General features: G+C 36.7%; 1 protein-coding gene across 1 annotated transcript in view; it reads right to left on the bottom strand.

The window, feature by feature from the left end:
• Positions 1-25,421, bottom strand: part of LOC127427341 (receptor-type tyrosine-protein phosphatase epsilon-like) — a 101,816-nt gene that overhangs the window by 26,117 nt on the left and 50,278 nt on the right. Inside the window, exon 3 of the mRNA XM_051674899.1 lies at positions 270-344. Within this exon, the coding sequence (XP_051530859.1) occupies positions 270-336 (67 nt within the window). The 5' untranslated portion in view covers positions 337-344. The remainder of the gene's footprint in view (positions 1-269; positions 345-25,421) is intronic.

The following is a 25,421-nucleotide window of genomic DNA, read 5'->3' as shown; positions in this document are numbered from 1 at the left end:
CACACCATGTTGATACTAACCTCTGAATGACATTTAGACTTAACAGCATATATAATATAGAGATATGCTCATCTGATTTATGAATTTATCCTCTGTGAAGTTTGAAAATGTTGTAAGTAATTTCAGGCGCTTTGCTAACTTCAACCACATGCCCTCTCTTAAAAACCCAATTAGGATTAGACAAGGTCACAGAAAATAAAATGAATAAATACAATATTATCAAATACAATTGTATTTATGTTAATTAGCTTTGAATAATGCAAACTTACCATTTGTTTCTGTTGAATTGCTTGTATCTGGTAGTTTAGTTGTTAGAAGGAATAAAACAAGGAGCATTGTGTCTGCTAAAAAAATAAAAAAGAGAGAGAGAGAATATTATCATTAAATTATTTATTAACAGTGAAATAATAACTATGAATTACTTTCTAACTTTAAATATGACTCTACGAGACAACTAAAATCAAAACAGCAGAAGTACACATAACTGCCCACTATCATTCACCATATGAGAAAAATGCAATAGCGCTACTGCTCCAATAGATGACACCAAAGCCATTGAAAAAAAGTTCCAGTAGAAAGGCTTAAAAGCAGAGAGGATGTCTGGACTGAAGTTTCAAATATAAAGCTACACGCAAACTCATAAATCCCACTTTCTCATATATTAGCAGTGATTATTTTAATCTTGTTTAGATTTGGGGGGATTTTGGGTGCACATGGCATTACACAAACTATCAAGGTGGTTTAAAGCAGTTAAATCATCCTTGCAAATGAATTAATCTGTAGATTTACATGTGTTAAAATGCTCATCTGATGTAATCTGTGTATGATTAAACTGTAAATGGGAATTATCCAGACCACACTGTCCACCCCTCCACTTACTTTGCATATCATGTAACTGTAGCACTGGCACTAGAGAAACAAACTACATTTTCTGAATAAACCCTCGTAATTTGAGGTATATTTTTTGTCTGTAGCACAAACAATACACGCTGCAGATTAATACTTGTGTTAGGGGTTTGTTCAAATCCCTAACCACAAGTATGAGCAACAGTAATGCTTGTCTGAGCAAATAACACTAAACATAGAAATAGAAAATGCATGAGAGCAAGAGAGAGAGATTGTGTGTGTTTGTGAAAGTAGGCCGGCCTCAATCTTGTATCTGGAGGGCAGATGTCTTCCCTACATCAAGACAGGACGAGCCATGAGAATTCATTCACTCTTAGTTTGATTATCAACACTCCACACTCCACAAAACACCTACGCAGAGGGATTGATGGGCTTCATTGAGAAAATGAAGTGGTGTCCAATGATAATTCACTAAAACGGCACAATTTATATATAACAGTCAGAAGTATTGAGAGAGCCCTGTGGTCCTGTGAAGTAAACTGCTTAATATGGGGTGAACAGAGCATTTTGTAGGAGTTCAAATGCACTGACTGCCAAAGGTTATTTTAAAATGATAGGTAGTTGACATGAAATTTCAAGCTGTTAAAGCAATGTGACAAACCTTAAATAGTACGTTTCTAATTCTTGTTTAATTATACCGTACACAGTTTTAATGACCTCATTTTCAAAGAAATCAAAACTGAGCCTTGTGTTCTTAAATTCAACACAATGCCATTCACAACCTATTTTAATTCAGCAATGTGACATATTTCCAAGTGAAACTGACCTGTTTCATTTACTGCGCTTTCATCTCACATTTGCTTTTATGACACTATCTGTTAGGTTTGGGTTTAAAGGAATAGTTCACCCAAAAATGAAAATTCTCTCATCATTTACTCACCCTCATATCATCCCAGATGTGCATGACCTTCTTTCTTCTGATGAACACAAATTAAGATTTTTAGAAGAATATCTCAGCTCTGTAGGTCCTCACAATGCAAGCCAACAGGGTCCAAAACTTTCAAGTTAATAAAGCACATAAAGTCAGCATAAAAGTAATCCATACGACTCCAATGGTTTAATCCATGTCTTCTGAAGCAATATGGTAGGTGATGGTGAGAAACAGATCAATATTGAAGTCCTTTTTTACTATAAATCTCCACTTTCACTTTCACTTTCGAATTCTTCTAGTTTTGTTTTTGGTGAGTCACATGCCACAAACCACCTACTGGGCAGGGAGGAAACTTTTTAGGAAAAGAGGACTTAAATATCTATCTGTTTCTCACCCATACCTATCATATAGCTTCTGAAGACATGGATTAAACTACTGGAGTCATATGGATTACTTTAACGCTGCCTTTATGTGCTTTTTTGAGCTTCAAAGTTTTGGACCCCGTTGACTTGTTTTGTATGGACCTACAGAGTGGAGATATTCTCCTAAAAATGTTCCTTTGTGTTCTGCTGAAAAAAGAGAAAGTCATACACATCTGCTGGGATAGCACGAGGGTGAGTAAATGATGAGAGAATTTAAATTTGCTGGTAAACTGTCCCTTTAAGGTTTAGGGTGGTAGGATTTGTTGATTTAAAACCCAATAAAGCATTAATCTTCAAAACCTTAGGAGAAAATTTTGCTTGCTTTTAGCATTAAACAGTGGACATTTTAAATCGGAACTGCGGCGATACGTGTAATGAACCATGTAATGTCATTTTGCCAAAATTTTTGCCAGAGTCATGTAATTTTCATGGGATCAGGCTGGTTTAATTTATCACACTGCAGGACTATTTAAGTGAACTGCGACTACACAAAAAGGTGATTAAAAATGCAGAAAACACATAAAAGAAATGGTGACCAAGACCTAAAATATAGACTTCAGGAAAAAAAATCAATATATATTTTCATTTAAAATTTTTATGCTGGAAATTAAAAAAAGTTTACAGACATTTTTTTTTCTCAACAATTTTGTATAACTACCTATATAACATCCTTTCCCTCAAGTAAACTTCTCACTGCCAGTGTCTAAATAAAAAGTGCTTTCCGCTTTATCCGCTGTGATAAACAGTGATTAAATGCTGCATTTTTCCATAGTATCCCAGAGCACACTGGAATCAGGACAGCGGCAGTGGATTTGAGTCGATACAGAATCCCACAACAATTTATAAAGACCTGAGAGTTGCCTGCGGCGACCAGGAAGACTAATGGGACAGTTTTTATGAGAAGAAATGACCCTCCCCATTTCATGCGGTAAGAAAACTGATAACTGAGCCTGGGCAAAACGTGCATAGTCGAGCATAAATACTGTATATATCCAATAACACTCAAATGGACACCTCTTTAATGCATGAAAACAAATGGTGTCTTGTAATTTAGCCAAGTCTTTTCCTCCACGCGTATATTTATTTATTTTTTTGCATCCTCCAAATCGTGCTAATCATTCATTATGTGAACATAATTACTTCCTGGTTGTGGTTTTGTTGTTAATTGTTTTGTTTTAAGGATGCTTAGATGTTTTTGATTTTTTGCAGAGACTCCCATACATTAATTTATGTCTCTCTGGAGCAACCTAGGGTAAAATACAATGTTCAAGGGCACAGCGGGGACAGGGTTCCCTCAGGGCCACTACTGTTAAACATAAACACACAGCACCTGCAGCATTGCTGTGTTTCACTGTGGTTTTGCTAGGACACAGTGGGGAACTGTGACAGTAAGTGGGGCGAATCGTTGACACACATAAATCTTGTGTAGCCTCTCTTCAAAGCTGTGTCTCTTAGACTTGGATGTGTTTGTGTTAATGTATGTGGGCTGCTTCCTCCAAGTCCCATTTCCTTAAAGGAATAGTTCACAAAATTCAAGTCGTTATTTATTTTTTTGATTTTTTCCCCCTTTTCTCCCAATTTGGAATGCCCAGCTCCCAATGTGCTTTTAAGTCCTCGTGGTCGCGTAGTGATTCACCTCAGTCCGGGTGGTGGAGAACGAATCCCAGTTGCCTCTGCGTCTGAGACCATCAACCCGTGCATCTTATCACGTGGCTTGTTGAGCGTGTTGCCATGGAGACATAGTACGTGTGGAGGCTTCACGCCATCCACCGCGGCAACCACGCTCAACTCACCACGCGCCCCATCGAGAACAAACCACATTATAGTGACCACGAGGAGTTTACCCCATGTGACTCTACCCTCCCTAGCAACTGGGCCAATTTGGTTGCTTAGGAGACCTGGCTGGAGTCACTCAGCACACCCTGGGATTCGAACTAGCGAGCTAGCAAACTCCAGGGGTGGTAGCCAGCGTATTTTACCACTGAGCTACCCAGGCCCCCTATTCAAGTCATTATTCATTGAAAATTCTAAATTAGTGCATTGCTTTTGATACGTACAAGAACCAAAGCCCTTTGGCATTCAGCTCAACATGAAATTTCAGTCTTTTCATCAAACAAAGCTATATTATGGATTCAGAAGATTTGAAATATAGTGCACAAGTTGTAAAGAGACAACTTCCATGGTGTTTTTTTTTTTTTTTTTTTTTTTTTTTTTTTTTTTTTTTTTTGCCATTTATGGAACTTGACAGCCCTGCTTGCTATACTGTATGCTTTTATTGTATGGAAAAATGAGGAATATGAGGGAGAGTAAATAATGACAGAATTTTCATTTTTTGGTGATCTATCCCTTTAAACAAAAGCAACACTGGCAACCCTCATTTGTACTCTTAAAATAATTAAAACAAAGCTTCTCCTCTCCTGTTGGCTCTCTCTTCTCTTGACCATGTCCCAGACTTCCCTCCTTCAGTGAACATGAGATGCTTTTTCTTCTTGCCATCGGTCAGGAGTGGTCTGCTGTTGTTGTCTTTGCTCCCAGCATGAGGATTAGTTCTTAAGAGTCATTATTGTATATATGTCACAGGGTAAAGCTGTAGACAGACTCCTTTATATGAAAGACATTTGCACATAGCCTTGGGTGAGGCCTTATTCTCCCCCCCCCCCCCTCTAATTTAAGAGGGTTTTGCACTAGTGACTAGGTGTTTGAAACCAACATGCAGTATAAAACCTCTGCTAGAGAAAACACACATTTGCACTGTTTTTTTTTTTTTTTGGTCACTTTCTTAAAACTTCTCTAATGTTTTTTTTTTTCCACTTCCTGTGACTAAAATTGGCATATTAAAATTTCCAGGAGGTACATGCTCGACTAGACTGCACATCCTAGCACAGAAACTGACTGTGTGCAGTAGTGCACTCTTCTTCTTTACGTGCAACGCATGTCCCGGGCATAATAAACATGGAGTGAATTTACTGTAGGAAGAATGGAGACTTCACCCGCAAGCTGTCAGCAAGGTGCGGGAGAGATACGGGCAAGCTGCTGTATCTCTTTGTGTCACCTGAAAATGTTCACTCGGGCCAAACTAGGGCCAACAGGCCATCAATGATAAGGTTGCTCCTGCAGATGGGGGCGCCAATGATGAGGTCACCACACCAGCTGCCAACAAACACCATGTAAAAATTCATAAAGGTTTGTGTGAGGGTCAGGTATAGGGGTAGGGGTAGGGTTAGGGGATGTAAAATATCAAAGGAAAGTGTCCATTATTTTAGAAAAACAAATGTGTGTGGGCAGGTCTGGGTGGTTTACGAGGACATTTTTTTAGGTTACAAACTGGCAATTACAAGGGTATTATGCTATAAATGTGGTTTATGAGGACATTTCTAGTGTCCCCATAATTCAAATCTCTTAAAAACATACTAAACTATGTTTTTTTTTTTTGGAAAATATAAAAATGCAGAAAGTTTTTTGTGAGGGTTAGGTTTAGGGGTAGGGTTAGGGTTAGGGGACAGAATCTATAGTTCGTACAGTATAAAAATCATTATGTCAATGGAGAGTCCTCATAAGAATAGCCGCACCAACGTACGTGTGTGTGTGTGTGTGTGTGTGTGTCTCTACACTGCTAGCCATGCACTAAGAAAATTCTGCCGTGGGGTTTATCAGCCCACACGACGGCTCCCAGCGACCACTCTGTTTATAGTCATTTTCACAGATACAAGAAGTGAATGCAAGCAAGTCAAGTCATTTTTATTTGTATAGCACTTTTCACAACACACATCGTTTCAAAGCAGCCTTACAGAAAATCATGCATTAACAAAAAAATGAAACCGTAATATCTGTAAAGTCTTAGAGTGATCATTGTGTAGTTTTATTAAATATTATTGTAAATTGTGTATAAAAATAAATAAATATTTGATTTATAACCCCTGTGAGCAAGCTGAAGGTGATTGTGGAGAGGAACACAAAACTCCTTAAGATGGTGGTTAATGGAGAAAAATAACCTTGGGAGAAACCATGCTCACAGTGGGGGCCAGTTCCCCTCTGGCTAACCAGCATGACTATAATGCCAATATTAGTTATTTATGTGCAGTGCATGTCATGGTTTAAGATTAGTAAACTAAGTAAGGTTAAGGGCCGGTGTTAATATATATATATTATGAACTGTACATTTCATGACTAATGTCTTTGAAGTCCATCCTGGATTAAGTGCTGAAGTTCACATAGATGCATTTTCTTCTGTTAGTTGGCTGATGAAGATTGTTGTTGGCAATTAACCGATAGTCTATGTATTCCATTTTAAGAGTGTAGTCCATCAATAGACAAAAGTGATGCAGGCAGAGATCAATGAGTTGCATCGCAGTTCAACCGGCAGGTCATTTCGGTGAGGTTTGGTGGGGTCCATCCTAAATCCAAGGTTCAGGCAGTGGCATATGAAGTATCTGATGTTTTACAGTTGGAGTTGGCATCAGTTCATCCTCTGAAGTCCAACGTAAAAGACTGAAGTGATGTCTGGGTAGCACCAGCTGCATTTAGTCATCATCACTCAGAGACACATAGCAGTGGAGTCCGACACCAAGCAGGAACGGAGCTGGATCTGGCTGGCTCTGGTAACCTCAGGAAATTTCTAGCCATCCAATCTTTGATTTCACTGATGCACTCTGCTAATTTGGAGAACTGTACATTTTCATTGGGTTTACAAGAAATATAAAGTTGGGTGTCGTCGGCATAACATTGGAAACTTATTCCATTATTCCTGATAATATCTCCCAGGGGAAGCATGTATAAGCAGAAAAGCAGAGGTCCTAAAACTGATCCCCATTGCACTCCATATTTAACTTTTGCTTGATTTGACAATTCCTCGTTGACACATATAAAGTGGTAGCGGTCTGATAAATAGGACCTAAACCACGCTAATGCAAATCCACTAATGCCAACATAATTCTCCAGCCTATTCAAGAGAATGTCATGATCTATCGTGTCAAAGGCAGCACTAAGATCCAAAAGCACTAGAAGTGAAATGCAGCCACGATCAGATGATTAGAGCAAGTCAGTTGTAACTCTGATAAGTGCAGTCTCTGTACTGTGATGGGGGCTAAATCCTGACCGAAACTGTTCATATATACCATTTCTCTGTAGAAATAAACATAGTTGGGAGGACACTACCTTTTCTAGTATTTTCGACATAAATGGCAGATTTGAAATCGCTCTGTAACTAGCCAATTCTCCAGGATCAAACTGTGGTTTCTTAATAAGCAGCTTGATAACTGCCATTTTAAAGTTTCTTGGGAAATGTCCTAAGGATAGCGAGGAGTTAATATTAAGAAGAGGTTCTGAGATTACAGGGAACACCTCTTTCAAGAGCTTAGTTGGTATTGAATCTAACATACATGTTGTGGCTTTTGATTTTTTTTTTTTTTTTTTAAGCTTTGTTAGCTCTTCATGACCTATGACAGCGAAGGATTGAAGTTGCTCGTGAATAAAATTATGAGACACTGTTTTCTGAGGTGCTGTGACAGTTAATTGCATAGTTCCAATTTTATTTCTGATTATTTCAATTTTATCAGTAAAGAAATTCATGAAGTCATTACTATTGTGCTGCGATGGAATATCTGGTTCAGTCGATGCTTTATTCATAACCAATTTATCCACAGTACTGAATAAACACCTAGGATTGTTGTAGTTACGTATTTTCTATAAGTTTGCTAAAATATGCTGACCTGGCAGCTTTTAGTGCCTGTCTGTAGCTACAGACACTATCCTTACATGCACCTCAAATACCTCTAATTTTGTATTCTTCCACTTGTGCTCCATTTTCCAAGTTGCTCTCTTGAGAGCATGAGTGTGATCATTGTATCATGGTGAGGGGCTTTTTTCTTGAATTTTCTTTAATTGAAGGGGGGCGACACTATCAAGAGTGATAGAGAAGTCTGTATTTATATTTTCTGTTATTACATCAATTTCTTCTAGTCTTTTTGGCTTACTGAGCATGTGAGACAATTCTGGAAGATTATTAGTGAAGCTATCTTTAGTGGTTGAAAGAATAGTTCTACCTGAACAATAGCGTGGTGTAGATTGAGAGACATTAGCTGATCGCTGCAAACAAGAGATGAGGTAATGATCTGAGATGTCATCGCTCAGAAGTAGAATTTCTATAGTATCAACATCAACTCCATATGACAGAATTAAATCTAGCGTATGATTATGGTGATGAGTTGGTCCTGTCACATTTTGTCTAACTCCAAGAGAGTTGAGAATATCACTAAATGCTAATCCCAATGTGTCATTTTCATTATCTATGTGAACGTTGAAGTCAGAAACAATTTATATCTGATGGTGTCACATTAGACATTATTAGTTCAAAAGACTTAAACTTTTTTCCTGTCCTCTGAGTAACACCAAAAAACTTCACTGTAAATTGTAGCAACACCTCCTCCTCGACCCTTCAGGCGAGGCTCATGTTTATAACAATAACCTGAGGGAGTAGATTCATTTAAACTATAAATTTCTAGAGTAGATTCATTTCTAAATGATTTAGTGAGGGGTTTGTGTTTGGTAGTTTGGGGAACAGACACAGTCTCTATATGATATCTAGGTGATATCTAGGTGATACAGTCTCTATGTGTTGTAGTTTATATGACATGTGTGACGTCTCAAGGCAGCTAGCAGATGTTCGGATTAACCAGACTGTCTGCTTCCTGCTAGAGAGGAGCTCACCTTCCCAGGAGAGATGGAGTCCATCTCTCTTTAGCAAGTCAGGTCTACCCCAAAAACTCTCCCAATTTTCTATAAATCCTATGCTATTCTCCGGACACCACTCAGACATCAAGCCTTTCAGTGACATGAATCTACTATAAACCTTGTCACCACGACGAGCAGGGAGGGGGCGAGAGCATATTACATTGTCTGATATTGTTTTTACAAGTTCACACACCTCTTTAACATTATCTTTAGTGATCTCCAACTGGTGAAGCCGGACATTGTTAGTCCCGACATGAATAACAATTTTAGAAAATCTACATTTCGTACTAGCCAGCACTTGTAAATTTGATCTGATGTCAGACGCTCGAGCCCCAGAAATGCATTTAACGATGGTGGCTGGAGTCTCTATTTCCATGTTCCTTACAATAGAATCACCAATTATTAAGGCTCTTTCAACATGATTCTCAGTGGGCGCATCACTGAGTGGGGAGAATCGATTGGAAACCCTAACAGGAACGGGAGAGTGGTGTCGTTTTGCTGAGTGAGTATGCCGCAGAGACGTCACCCAAACGCCCTGCTGCGGGGCTCTACAGCCGGAACCGAAGTGTGTGTGTTGCTCCCTGTACTAACCACATCTGAAACAGTATCTACCAGCTTCTTTTTCTCACTGACCTCCACTAGCATTCGGATACATGTCTAACTCATTAACCTTCTCTATCAGCCTGACTAATTCCTTACATTTAACACATGTAAATGCCTCACTGCTGACAGAAAAAGCTATAGTAAACATGTGGCATGCAATGCAGGAAGAAATAACATGAGCGGATGTTTGTTGTTGTTGTTGTAGTTATAGTCGTTCTTGAGCAGCGAGGGTTTGAGATCAATGTGGTTCTTGATCAGCAGATGTTTGAGATTGATGCAATAATCCGTGTAAAACACAGTAAAGAAAACAAATGCATGACGATAAGACGTAAGATGTAGACCATCGGGAAAGGAAAAAAGAGAGAAAATGGGTGCGCACGGTAAAATGCACGCAGTTGACAGTAACGATGTAGACAGTAGAAAAGCATAAAAACCCGAAGCACGCGGTAAAATGGCAAAGGATAAAACGATGAACGTATAAGAAAGAATAAGCAACGATAAGCAGGCTAGCAAGCTACAAACACTCGTGCAGCATACCGGAACAGGAAGTAATAACAACAGAATGTGCATTGTGTGCATGTTTGAATGTGTAAATATACTTGTGTGGGTTGAATGCATCATACCAAATTCTCATCGCACCTGAAACTAAACCCTACTGAGCTGCCTTGATGTCTAAAGCCTACAGGCAGCCACGTTCTAAGGCAGCATCACACAGGTTTCCTGAACACATCCCCCTTGTCTGCCATTGGTCAGAAAGTGCATACTCACTTTTGACAGTTTATTAAAATGTCTGTTTTGTGGAAAAGATCAAAGTGTTCTCAGAAGTGTTCACCACATCAACGTATCCTCCAACCTCTTTTGTTCCTAAGTAAAGCCACAGACACAAACTTTCTAATGCTGCTATATCTGTAAAGTCTGTTAGGGATGAACATTTTACAGCCTACACAGTGATTTTAGCACTATGTCATTGTCATTCATCTTAATTAGTGATTCTGGCTCACAGACAGCTTGTTCACATTGAAACACGACTGATGAGTGTGAAGGAACACGCCAATTTGAGAGAGCTGAATAAATGGCAGAGAGCAAACACAGAATGTTCACTCTTCACTGCACAAGATCTTCACATCAACAAACTGATGAATCTTACAAAAACATGTCCAGGTCACATTTCAGCCCCAAATGAAAAGACAGAAAAATGTGTCAGTATTACACATATTACATGTTACTGTTAATTACTATAGTAATAACAATGGCAATATGTGAGTACAAGCAGCTCTACAAAATAATTACACTGCAAATACATGTAGTTGATTAGTATTAATCAGTAATTAACTGTGTAAATACTAGAGCTGTCAAAGTTAATGCTTGAATTTAAAACGTTAAAAACATTCATATTTCTTAATCGTGATTAATGCATTTACCGGCTTGACATTAGATTCGGGCATTGTATTCAGCTCTGTGTGAGTTCTAAAGACTGTTTGAAGTAGGGAGGTGTTGAATGTGTCCGCTCGGGGCCATTACACTGATGCACAAATCACCACACACACGCACAACAGTGATTCTGTGTCAATGATCAAGTGATGGAGAAAGGTTTAACACTATTTGTTGAACAAAACAAGCCCAGATGGGACTTGTGACAGAAATCATGTACTTTGCATCCTCTGTAAGGTGCAATTTAAATACCATAGAAGCACGTCAAGTCTTAACTATCACGAAAAAGCAGAATAAGATGTTTTTCATGTGGAGTTCAAAGCGGCACTTGACGCTGGCTTTAAAGTCATGACACATATTGTAAATGCGGCTTAACGTTTGCTGTAGCAGAGTGGATAACCAATGTCTGCCGATCAATATTTACTTAACCTATGAGGGTCTACAGTAGTCCTTTCAATTTGTCAACCTCCCATGTAGACTTTGGGAAACGTTTTTTGCTACTTTTTAAATGCATTTTTATACTATGGAAGGCTTTGATTGAAAAATGTTAATAAAAAATTGGCCCCATTCACTTCCATTGCAAGTGCCTCCCTGTAACCCAGATTGTTTTAATTTTTTTTGGTAATCAACATTACACCACAAATGCTGTCGATTTAGCTTAACTTGTATTGAACCTGGAATAATCCTTTAAGTGATTCTCATTAGCTTCCCATTAGTTTTTTTAATATATATTATATTAAAAAAATATGGTGCTGAAATGATTTTTTTTATTTATTTTTTTATTATTATTTTTTTTTTCATTTTTTTTTATTAAACCAGCATAAATTAAATGCAGCACAACAAAAATTATGAATCAATTTAAATATATATATATATATATATATATATATATATATATATATATATATATATAATATATATAAATATTTTATTTTTATTTTTTTTTTGGCATTACAGTAAGATGAATTATATTTTTTTGTTATTACAACAATGAGAAATAGGGGACATGCTCAACTGTCATGGAAAATAATGTCACTATGCAAAATAAAGCTTAATGGCCCTTAAATCATTTTATTTAAACAAAACACAAAATGTTCATTCCTTATGAAGACAAATGAGTGGATCTCATGAAAACATGTCTAGGTCACATTTCTACTCTGAAAAGTCATAAAGAAAGAAGCCATTATATAATGCAGAATTATGGTGAAATATTATCTGGGCATGTTCTTGACAGGTTTTGTGAGATTCACTGAAATAATCCCCTAAATCGAGAACAAACTTTGCTGTTTTTCTCCATGCTACAATACTGCAGTCTCAGTGAAACAGTCAAGGAGACTAAATGAGTCATGTTTGACCTAGCGGGGGCTGATCGTCTGTTCGAGAGAAATTTATAAGCAATGTCGACCCTTGGGGATTGGAATGAAACACACACACACACACACACACACACACACACACACACACACACACAAATACTGCAATATATTTCAGTGATTTTCAACTGGTTTTGTTTTTGGACTCAAATTTTACAGTGGACATATTGGTGATCCGACATAGTACCAAAAGTGTTACTTTACAGTACATTTATGAATTTGGCAGATGTTCTTATCCAAAGCAACCTACAGGGCATTCAAGCTATGCATTTTATCAGTCCTTGCATTCTCTTGAATCTGTGCTCTAGCAGCTGAGATACAGGAACATGTTTATTGTTAAAAAGGTAAACAAAAATTCTCAAAGTCACGTTGTTCTGAAATTTATTAAATGAGTCATGTCATGAGGAATCAGACTTTCCTTGATATTTTGACATATAAGAGGTCATTCTACTTTAAAAGCATACTGTAAATTTCAGAATTCAAAACTTAATTCCCAATGCTATAAAAGCATTTATTGAAACTAAGCTGCAAAAATGTCTTATTCTCTACTTCCGCAACTTCCCTACGTCACTAGGGCACCCATTAATTCATGATCGCCTCTACAGCAACAACATCAACGCCTACTCTACATCATCGCACCCTTGGCCCTGCCCACTGGTGCTCAGTTCGTAAACGGAGAGAGAGAGAGTGGGACAGACAGACCAAATGTGGCAAACTAACTATTCCTGAACACCAAAGGGGACCATCTGGACTACTTTGAATTATTTTTGTTCACTACCGTTCAAAAGTTTGGGGTCACTTGACTGAAATGTTTCTCATGATCTTAAAAATCTTTTGATCTGAAGGCGTATGCTTAAATGTTTGAAATTAGTTTTGTAGACAAAAATATAATTGTGCCACCATATTCATTTATTTAATTACAAAACTAAAATTTGATTAAAAAAAAAAAAAAAATTTTTTTTTGAAATTGATGACTTTGACCGAATAATAAAGAAAAGCAGCCAATAAGTGCCCAACATAGATGGGAACTCCTTCAATACTGTTTAAAAAGCATCCCAGGGTGATACCTCAAGAAGTTGGTTGAGAAAATGTCAAGAGTACATGTCTGCAAATTCTAGGCAAAGGGTGACTACTTTGAAGATGCTAAAATATAACACAGTTTTGATTTATTTTGGATTTGTTTAGTCACAACATAATTCCCAAATTTCCATTTCTATTATTTCATAGTTGTGATGACTTTACTATTATTCTAAAATGTGAAAAAAAAAAAAAAAAAAAAAATACAAAATAAAGAATGAGTGAGTGACCCTAAACTTTTGAACGGTTGTGTATATAGACATGTACTACACAGACGTCATGTATCTCGCAGCGCCTTTAAAAGACGCGGTGTCAAGTTACATCTCTGAAAGGGAGACACTATTCTGTTTCATTAGCTGCTCTGCCTTTTGCTGTTGTGAGCACAAACACATCCTGGATGCCTTTTTTGTGCCTATCTGTGCTATTTTTAATTGTTAATGTATATAAATATATGTATACCTTTTTGATGCGTTTCCGGCTATCTGTGCCTCAGTGCATCAGAATACTGTATGTGTGTGCGTCTTTTTCATCACGCTATGGATTATGTGTGTGCATTTTTTATGTTTTTTTTTGTTTGTTTGTTTTTTGGCTCATACTGTATCAGCATGGATTGCTAGTGAACTCATCATAATACAATTCAAGCTCTGCAAAGGAACTGTTATTGAAGGATGGCGCAGTTAAAAACACTTTGACCCGATTGCAAAATCTTGAGTAAACAGTTTCATTCATGAATATTTCTAATGACTGTTAGATAGTTTATGGTGCTGAGTGATAACATTTGTGCTTGAGATGAACAGTTTAATATACTCAGATGCAATTTGCTGGATGTGCGTTATGTGTAAACCCTGAAATTTAGTTTTTCAAACATGGCTGTATTCACTGTAAAAAATAAAAAGTTGAGTAAACTTAAAAAAGGCAACCAGCTGCAAAGCATTTTTGAGTTTACTCAACTTCAGGCAAATTAGTTTTACCAACTTAACAATTCCAGTTGGATCTCAAGTTCCATGAACTTAATACAATAAGTTCAGCAAACTCAAAAATATCAATGATCATTAAGTTTAATAAACTTGAATTTTTAAGTACAGCTGTCCATAATTTTCAATACTTTTGAAAACAATATAATATATTTTTTTTTTTTTTTTCTTTAAAGTACATCTATATTTTGACATAAGATCATGTATCAGCCCTACCAAGAGACCAAATAGTTGGTCTAACTTAAATAGTGGTGTAGGATACAAGTACTTCAAACTTTTAGAAGTTGAATTAACTTCATAAATAAAGATACTTCATCAATGCGAACACAAATTACCCTGATGGTGACTTTAAACAAAACACAACTTTTAATTAAAAACATAATTAAAAACACATAAAGAGCAAAAACATCTATTAATTCAAATCAGATTATTTACACTTTTTATAAGTCATAAGTTAGCATGCTTTGACCAAACACACTTAAATAAATTCAAGAGCAGGGGATTGTGGGTAGTGTCTTCAGCCACAATGCTTCACCAGTGGGCATGCTCAGTAGCAGACACATCAATGTGAAGTTCATAGTGCTCAGCCTTACAAGGTTCCCTCAGATTTTGACCCAAGAATTTTTAAGACTTTTCCATGACTTTAACAAATGTATAACATCATTAAAGATAAGAGTCGAAATCAAAGATATAAATTCCCAAATATTTCCTGATTTTCTGTGGTAGAGCCTGGCTTTATAGACTTACAACAGTGAAATTTAAACTTCCATTTCACAGAGGTGCACAACGTTTCAAATAGGGGTGTGTTGGAAGGTCAGTGATCAAACTGAGCATGCTCAAAAGCCTGTATGTTCTACCTTCACCACCAGATTTGATATTGTATGTGCTCACTGTTTAAAAATGTAAGTTGCTCTGATTTAAATGGCATAAAAGTTGACTTAATTGATTGTTTTAAGTAAACTCACTTTTTTCAAAATTACATAGTTCAATCAACTTTTAAAATTGAGCTTGTCTGACAAAACTGAAGTTGGATTTTTTACAGTGTTGGAGGCGTTGCACAATGTTAGCCAATCAAAGCTGATATCAAAAAGCTAACATCTTAGCCTTTTCGAATCAATGGGACACTTGTGGACAGGGTTGGGGAGTAACGGAATACATGTAACAGGATTACGTATATAAAATACAAAATATAAGTAACTGTATTCCACTACAGTTACAATTTAAATCATTGGTAATTACAATACAGTTACATTCAAAAAGTATTTTGATTACTGAAGAGATTACTTTGCATTTTATTGTCATTTGTTTCATTTAATATTTCGTCCTTTCAGATGGAAAACATTTATCCATATAAATGATGTGATCCAAAGTGCATTTGAACAGCGGTGAAACACTTTCTTATGATGTGTTACATTCATACGAGCAGACAGAGAAGTAAGTTTGAAGTAAGTTTGGAGCAGAAGAAATAGAAATAAACCTTGTGTAAATTGTCAGCTTTACGCTAAGCTAAAATGCTATTTCTAGCCATTTTACATGCACGTTACCAGACACGATCATATTTTTTTAACAAGAAAATTCACGTTAGATCGTAATTAATTTTTTTCTAGTAAAACCTTTGATATTAGGGCAAAAATCATATTCTTGATAATATTTTTTGTATTGTTTTCCTGTAAAAATATCTAAAAATAATTAGAACAAGATCAATTTGATTTCTCTTGTTTTAGAAACAACACTGCATAAGATATTTCGGTTTTTCAGAGAATGTATTTTTAACATGTGTATTTTGTCTTACTGTACTGGCAGAGTTTTTATAGTCAAAACAAGTGAAAAAATCTACCAGTGCTGAAAAAGTAATCCAAAGTATTTAGAATACATTACTGACCTTGAGTAATCTAACAGAATATGTTACAAATTACATTTTACAGCATGTATTCTGTAATCTGTAGGGGAATACATTTAAAAAGTAACCCTCCCAACCCTGCTTGTGGATGCCGGTTAATTTTGCTTAATGTGTCAAAGTTGTAATATTTGCTTTTTATTTTATTTCTACTACTTATTATTTTATATATTTAAGGGTTGAACAGGCTCAAGACCTTTTCTAAAGTGGTTATTTGAATAAGCATTAACTTAATTTGTTACTCAAAATGTATCTTTCTGCCTCAAAAGCATTTGCATTAGTTGATACATTTAGCCCTATAGTGATTGCCCCTATTTCTACACTATTTTATTTTTCTACAAAGGGGGCTTTAGTCTCATGTTACCCTATTTTTGATCTAGCATTGTTTTTCCCTGAGACTATCAGCACAGACCTGAGAACCATTTTTGGGTTACAATCAATCATTTACAGTAAAAATCACTGATATAGTGAACCCAGCCCCTTAAAAAAACAAAACAACAATACCTCTATTTGTAGGCAAGAGTGAAAACCAAACCATTTTGGGGCCAGGTACATTTTAACATCATGGCGTGACACTGTTCTAAGCACACTAACCACAACTTTCTGTTGCTTGCCAGGGTTACCAACATTTATTTTTAGTTTTACATGAACATTTACAGTGTGTATTGGGCAGATGCGCTTATCCAAAGCGACTTACGGTGTATATATTTTATCAGTACCTATGACTTGAGCGTTATAAGTTGAGCTACAGGAACCTTTTACCTCTGTTTCTCACTGCAGCGATATTAAAAGTAAATGTTACTTTACTCTGGCATTTGCTGAAATCTTCCCTGGAGAAGTGCAAACTGACATGCTAATCAGTTCCGCTACAGTGATCCACATACTGGATGACGATTTAATGCTGGCTCTGCAGTCACATGGCTTTAAACATGCATGCCGTGTCTGTTGTAGAAGCGTCTCACACGACTACGCCACAAAAGACATCCATTGTCAATTCTCGATGATAATAAATCAGCCTCTCTTTCTTTTGAGCACTGCTGAGTGCAAACTGTGCATTCAGTTTTGTGGGTTTGCCAAAAGTTTGACATCTAGTTACAGAACCACTGGTGTTGGAATGAATCGTTTAATTGAACGAGTCATTCTTGTTCGCTTACATGCACTGACTTATACAGTAAGTCTCTCCTTTGTAAAGTGTGTGACTGCTTTGGTGGCTTTTCCTGCCTTTAAAGACTGAATATAGCATGAGTAAATGGGGGATATTTTAATTGATTGGGTCAAATTTAAAGAACTTATATGTCCTTTACTGAATGAGTTGGTGTTTTGAGTCTGAACAAGACTCCAAAAGGTGAAAACGCTGATAAAACTAAGCTGTTATTGTTTTTTTTTTCTTTCCTCTTATTTTCTGTGTTTGTGTGAGTTGACAGACAGTACTATCCATCATAGGACCCGCCAGCAGAGCTTTTACAATACAGAACTCAACAGCTGTTCTTCACAGCCAATGCAACCTGTAATTTCACATTAATTGAGTGAGGGCCAGTTTCTCTGAACACAAATTAATCCTGAAAGTGAAATCAACATTTGCAGATAATCTCCAAGGTTTAGGCTCGAGCTGAGTGAGGCACATTTGATGAAAATCTGCACAGATGAAATAAGCACTATTAACAGAAAGTTATTTGGCTAAAATCATATTTATTTTTTTTTGCTGTGTGCAGATAACAAAATCTGCAGGTTTTATATTTTCTCAGGATCAGTTAGAGAATGACACCAGTTCATTAAATGTTAAAATACACACCTTTTCAAAAGCCACAAGACGTAAAACATGATATGTGTTAACATTATTTTAGAGTGATAAAATAAGGAATTTACCTGCATTTACCGGATTACAGGGTTTACCAGGGTTATACTTTACAAACAACTTTCACTGTTAGACTCTATTTTAATACACTTAAATTAACTGAGTTGTTTCAACGCTATCAAGATCTATTTGTGTAGGGACAACATGAATATTTTTTGTTTGGTTAACTAAAACTAGGCAAGGCAATTTCTAATTCCCAGTGTGCTTTGCATGGCACTCGATAGGGAGAGTAAATGATCAAATTAAGTGTTATATAATGTCTTTGTGCAAGATGAATGCAAAGGAGAATACTTGTTAGTGTCTAATGTTTTGTTGTGTTGAGATTTAGAAGAGTTTCTGTTATGTTGGAGTTTTTGGGGTTACCATCATGGTGAAGAATGGGGCTTGAGTTTAGGTAGAGAGGTTAAGAATGCTCTGTATTGCTTTACTTGTTAAGCAATTGCTAAGCTAATTAGAGCATAGCGTTTCCCTTCAGTATGCTTTCAGCATGCTAGCATTCACAGTACAAGCTAGTATATAACAGAAAGGGATTAATTAAAGTTAATTTAACATGTCTTATTTAGTTGGGTTAACTTGATTCAATTAGGTTCTCTCTACTTGAAATATTTAAATTGAAATTACATGGTAATTTCAATGTAAGAAAATTCATTTCAAGCAAGTGGAACCACCGTCCATGATTAAATCAAGTTCAGCCAATGAGATATTTTTTTGAGTGCAGATACGGTTATGAGTAATTTTATTACACTAACATCATGTTAATATTATTATTATTTTTTATGTCTTGTGGCTGTACTTTAGAAACAGTGTGTATTTTAGTGTTTATGGATTGGCCCAATTCACTTCCATTGTAAGTGCTTTACTGTAAATACTAATTTTGCTTGTTTGTTTTGTTTTAAATAAATGAGGGAATAGTCTGATTATGTTTTTGTGGTTATCAACATTATGCCACACATTTTTTCGATTGAGCTTAACTTGAAATTGAACCCGGAAAAGAACCAATCACCTTTATTAAAAAATAAATAAATAATAATAATAAATAAAAAAATCTTCAGAGTATTTTTGTCTTGTTTTCCAGTCAAAGATACTGATAGATTTTTCTAAAAATGAGGCTTAATATCTCATGTCATTCTGCTTATCAAGAATGTATTTACTTTGTTGTTTTAAAGATGTTTAGATATATTTACCAGTAAAAAAAAAAAAAAAAAAAAAAAGAATGAAAAAATTATGATCGGCTATTGGTATCGACCAAATTTTCTATATTGGTGCATCCATAGGTAACATAACTAATTACATTAATTATTATCATCATTAACAATATGAACAGGCAGTTTATTTCATAATTAAATGTTCTAATTCTCCATTTCTGACCTTGCTAAAACTTTTATTTTGACATTAACACCACAGGCTCAATAGGATCTTTCTCACTGTTGCTACATCACAGCATGTGAACAGAATTCACCCTAGACTGTTTTCACAGACGTCCGACTCTTAAACTGACGGACTAGCAGCAGGCCGCGCCATGTGAGAGCAGATTGCCAGTGCCGCGTTGTTGATTAAGGTTGTATAAGTCAGTTTCTTGCTCGGATTCTTTTGTGGAAACAACTATAGAAGTGTGAGACGCTCATAGAGCAATAACTGAGTGTTATTGTGCTTGTGTGTGTGGTGCAAAGCCAGTATTTACACGCACATTCACTCCCAACAAGAAGTCATTGATCTCAGCTCATTCACGCTGAGAATCTCTGTCTCACTCTCTGCAGGCCAGGTCACATGTAGGGTGGCACCATACATAGGCCATGGGCAATGCAAACTCTATACAGGTCTGACAGATCAGAGAAAATGTGACCGTTGAAATCCATTCAGGATTCCATAAAGCACAGATCAATCTGGGGAAATTCACACACAGAGATGTTCGCCAGGGGAAGCAGTGACATTATGACATGCTCTGTTGAATCAGATTGTGAGAGAGAAAGAGTGTTTGTGTCTGTGTGTTTAACTGTGTGTGCTGGCATTTTAATAATAAGACCAGCTTTGATTGGTCCTCAGCCCAGAGAGAATAGGAAATTAAATGACTTATACAATCAGAGAGAGAAATGTAAGACATCTCAAGTCTATCTTAAAATGATGCTGAAGTGCTGTCTGATTAAAATAATCAGGTTAAAACACACTCTTGGGGAGACTGGGGCTAGTTGTCACAGTTTTTAGGGTAGGTTTATATTATATATATATATATATATATATAAACAGCAAAGATGGAAAGATAACATCTAAAAATAGCAAACCATAGTTTTGGTGTGATAACTTTGTAATTAAAGAACTATAAAAATAAAAGAAAAGAAAATATGACAAGATACAAAGCACATGTGACAACTTTCCCTGACCTGACAATAATACAAAAAATATCCTTGTTTTGAAAACACATTTATATTCAGTTAAGATCTACCCTAGCCTGTGTGAGTTTTTAGTTTGGGAGTCACACTTGTGTGAGTCAAAAATGACCTGAACATTAATGTTTATATTTTAAGTAATATATATATATATATATCAGTTAGTTCCGGTCCTCGAATCTGATTGGACGAGAGACGTTCCATCAGCACTGATGGTCTGACACCATCAGCACTCGGACGCTTCACTGTGTGTATCACTCCACTTGTGTTCGTGCCATTCTAAACTAAAGTGTAAGAGCAGTGCAGATGTGCTAAGAGCTACTGTTTGTCTTTTATTTTACATTACATATGTTAGCCAGCAGGTGGTGGCAAAAGATCATTTTTGTGTGTAATATGAGCCAGTTGGTGACGTGAAGTGAATCCGCATCAGCCAGTGTTTACATACAACAGTGCTCTGTGATCGCTACTACACTACTAAAGCTAGGAAATAGCTTTAAACAGCTTTAAACGAACAACTTCATCATTACGGCTCATCACAGCTGAGAGACACATCTGACTGATTAATTACAGAACTCAAGGCCCTTACCTCTTACCAGAGTTTCCACATTGGAGAGGACGTGCTGTTTAAAATGGCGGTGGACATTGTGGTTTCTATAGTGAAAGACATTTGTGCACCGGCTACCGTGAAATAGGGAGAAATACGGGTGATCGCACACACTCCGTCTCTCTCTCTCTCTCTCTCTCTCTCTCTCTCTCTCTCTCTCTCTCTCTCTCTCTCTCTCTCTCTCTCTCTCTCACGCACACACACACACATCCTTGTTTATCCAATAACTTTTTAGAAATAGCACAAGCCGTGATACTATTTCTAAAGTGACATTTTTAAATTACTAACGAAGGCTTGAACGCATCATTTGGTTTGAACCAGCAATGGCAGATTCTGATCCGTCACGTAAGAAAGTAGTTCCATGCACAAATGTGTTTTTATGACCGTACTCAGTTTTTCCTAATTTTTTAAAATGTACTTGTTCATTGAACTGTTGTATATAAGCAATATCACACTCACAATCATGCTATATGGCCCTAAATCGGCACTGCTGTGATTACCTACAGCACTCGGCCTGCGGCTGAATCACAGCAATGCTGATGTAGGGTCATATCGCACTCTTGCTTGTGTGATATTGCTTATATATATTTATTATATATATATATATATATATATATATATATATACACACAGGTATGTGTGTGTGTGTGTGTGTAATATCACTAATTTCACTAAAGGCACTATAATTGTACATTAATGGTAGTTAGACCTTATTTACCTCTAAATTACTAAATTATACCATTCATTCATATAAATACCATTTAAAATTGTATGTTACCTTTACTTAATCCATTCTTTAAGTTCATAAATGAAGAAATGATCAAATGTGTCATGCATTGGGGACAGATTGCGGCCCTCTGATGGGGGAAAAAAAGGAAAATAGCATGTAATATTAAGTTTAACCACTAAATGACTGCAGAGATCCACTCTTTGGTGCCTGGTTGTAGAGAAGAGGATTTCTAGACATTATCACAAGTTATGCATTTGGATATGTTTAGACATTATTGAAGACTTTGTTTTTTTTTTGTTTTTTTAAGCATTTATTATGCATATATTTAGCAACCTGACTCAAGTGTTACTTTTTTATGTCACGCGGCCTAAATTCAAGGGTCCAATTTGTGTGTGTGTTTGTGTTCAGATGGAAAATGTAGGAAAAGTAACCAAACCTTGGCCCACTCAGAAAAATCTAAATGGGTCAAAAATGACGCAAACACCATTTGAGAGTTAAAGAAACGTAAAAAAAAAAAAAAAAAAAAGATACAAAAAATAAATAAATAAATAAAAAAAATTCAACAACATCTGTTTAAGAGACAATTTAACTCACTTTATGTGCCACACAGTGGACACTTCACCAAGGAACTGTCACGACATGCGTAAGGAGTCATTGAATATATATATATATATTTTAAAACTGTTGCCACAGTCACACAAGCACATCATGTAAGATTCTTTGGAAATCTGCAGAGCTTTATGAACGGTTTCTCTAGTTCTGCTGGCACAGATTCCATGTTGGCCAACCGTATAGTTACTCAAATACAGTAAAAACTCTGGGACAACTAGCCCCGGTCTCCCCTATATGTGTATGAGAAGGCGGCATCGTGCTGTGAAAGCAGAGAGAGGCAAAGCTCTTGCAAATGTCACAGTGTGATTAATGACTAGGATTGAGAGAGAGAAAGGACAATCAGAACACCATCTCCAGACTGATAGATGTCCAGCTCTTCATAGCCTTCCGCTTGACATTTGGAACGGGCAGACTGAGACACAAAAAGGACTTCTAATGAGCATGTTTGTGTGTTTATGAATGTGAATAAGTGAGAAATAGGGGCTGAATGGAGACAACATCACAACTCGGCAACTCTGGTATCCGGCACTGAAAACAGAGACTTTCGAAAATGCCCTCGATAACCACAACCAGAAACAGATGACATTAAGAAAGCGAGTTTTCAAACATACATGGAATAGTGTGGGCATGGCCTAAGTGACCCTGGAATAAGCTTCACCTTATTTAAGAGCTTGACTGCTTGATCTGAGACCAGTTACGAACCAACCGCTAGTTTGTATGTCTGTGCGTATATATGCAACGATTCATATTTGTTAGTGAATGACACCTCTATCCACAGACATGTTTAAACACAACCCTGAAATATCTCTGTGTATTCAGCTCTCTGTGAAGCATTTGGTAGCAACACAAATAATAAGAGCTGCTGTGCCAGCGAAGCAGCAATAACAGGAACAAAAGAAAACAAGAGGAAGAAAAAGTATTTAAATATTCATGCAAATGCAGAAAGGATCAGAGAGTTTGGAGAGTATTTAACATGCAGCTTTTTACAATGGCACTCCATATGATGAACAAACAACAAATATATGAAACATTAAAGGAAAATAAATCTGACAGGCCAGACTTTCTACACTTGGATGCTCTGAATGAAATTGCATTCTAAAAACATAAATTACAGCCTCTTTTAGAGAGTTTGCATGTCTGTATTAGGGATGCACCAGTACCACTGTCTCTCCTAATACAGATTCCGATACCTGAACTCGTGGAATTGGCCGATACCGATCTGATACCAGTGTTGTTGTTTTTTTAATCAGTTTTGAATATGTATATCTCGCTGTGTGGAACTGATTGGGAGCACTCTTTTATGTGTAAAGAAACACAAACCTCTAACTGCACATTATTTCATTATAAAATAGAGAGGAAAACAAATGTAGCATATTAAGAAACACTTTAATGCTAACTAGTCTACTGGATAATGCAGCAGCAAAAATGACAGTAATTGCAGCGAAAAGCATCTGGAAAAAGCCAGTTATCTTGTTTTCACGTTATATCTTCAGATCCTTTTCTAAAGTCCACTTTTCATTTACACAGCTATTTTTTGGAACCCAGTCAACTTAAATATTATTGTAATTTGTAATAATAATAATTATATTTTAAATATTATTATTAAGTTTTACTATATGATTGTAATATATTCCAGCTGTAATTTCTCAACTTTTAAATCCTCACCTGCTAGTCTCCTTACCTTCTAGAAGCCAAAAATTCCTATTCTGCATCCAATAACTTACTCTTAGATATTTTAACAGAAATTACAAATTAAATTAATATCTTTTGTAGCTGATCATTCTGTGTATTGTATTCTGTTTATTCTGGTATGTGTGTATAGTATTAAGAATATGTTTAGATACTTCCTTTTAGAGAGAAAAAAAAAATGGCTGGGCCTTATAGCTATAAAGTTCCTTTGGTGTTCTGGCTGGTGACTATGGCGTTGCTTGGCAACGGCTAGAAGCTTGTTGGCCTGAGTCAAAAAATAAAATAAAAAATTATCCCTGTGCATCAAAAACATTTTCTGCACATTATGTGTGCGCATGAGAATGAATTCTGTCCAAAAGAAAAATCCTCCTTGTGAAAAAATAAATAAATTTTAAAAAAAACAAAAACATTCTGCACATTATGTATCTGTGCATTAAAACAATTCTCTGTGCATTAAGTGTGTGTATATACACATACTGTACATATTGTAATGACACGGCAACACAGGAGCTTGTGATGAACCAAGGTGTGGGAGTTTATTATGCAGAACACTGAAAAAGCAGGTGAGCAAACAAGGCAAGTATTCAGGTATGATATACAGTCTTTGGAAACTAAGTCTTTATTTTGATTTTTTTCCCCTTTTTCTCCCAATTTGGAATGCCCAGTTCCCAATGTGCTTTTAAGTCCTCGTGGACTTAGTAGTGATTCGCCTCAATCCAGGTGGCGGAGGACGAATCTCAGTTGCCTCCGTGTCTGAGATCGTCAACCCGCGCATCTTATCACGTGGCTTGTTGAGCGCGTTGCCACGGAGACATAGCGCGTGTGGAGGCTTCACGCCATCCACCGCGGCATCCACGCTCAACTCACCACGTGCCCCACCGAGAACAAACCACATCATAGCGACCACGAGGAGGTTACCCCATGTGACTCTACCCTCCCTAGCAACCAGGCCAATTTGGTTGCTTAGGAGACCTGGCTGGAGTCACTCAGCACGCCCTGGGATTCGAACTCGCGAACTCCAGGGGTGGTAGGAAGCGTCTTTTACCACTGAGCTACCCAGGCCCCCTGGAAACAGTCTTTGATCAAACCGCGAACCAAGGCAGAAGGCACAAATCCATGAGAGGTAAATTCCAGAACAACATTGGCCCAAGCTGGTAACTTCAGCGTAAAACAAGATCACAGATGAGTCACGTATGTAAACAGAGGAGCAGGTTACTACATCGAAACACAAAGTATTTTCAAGGTTTTCAAAGTCACGTTTCCT

The sequence above is a fragment of the Myxocyprinus asiaticus genome, chromosome 36 (genome assembly GCF_019703515.2).
Source record: "Myxocyprinus asiaticus isolate MX2 ecotype Aquarium Trade chromosome 36, UBuf_Myxa_2, whole genome shotgun sequence".
In the NCBI taxonomy this organism is placed as follows: Eukaryota; Metazoa; Chordata; class Actinopteri; order Cypriniformes; family Catostomidae; genus Myxocyprinus; species Myxocyprinus asiaticus.
This window is presented reverse-complemented; position numbering and strand designations above follow the sequence as displayed.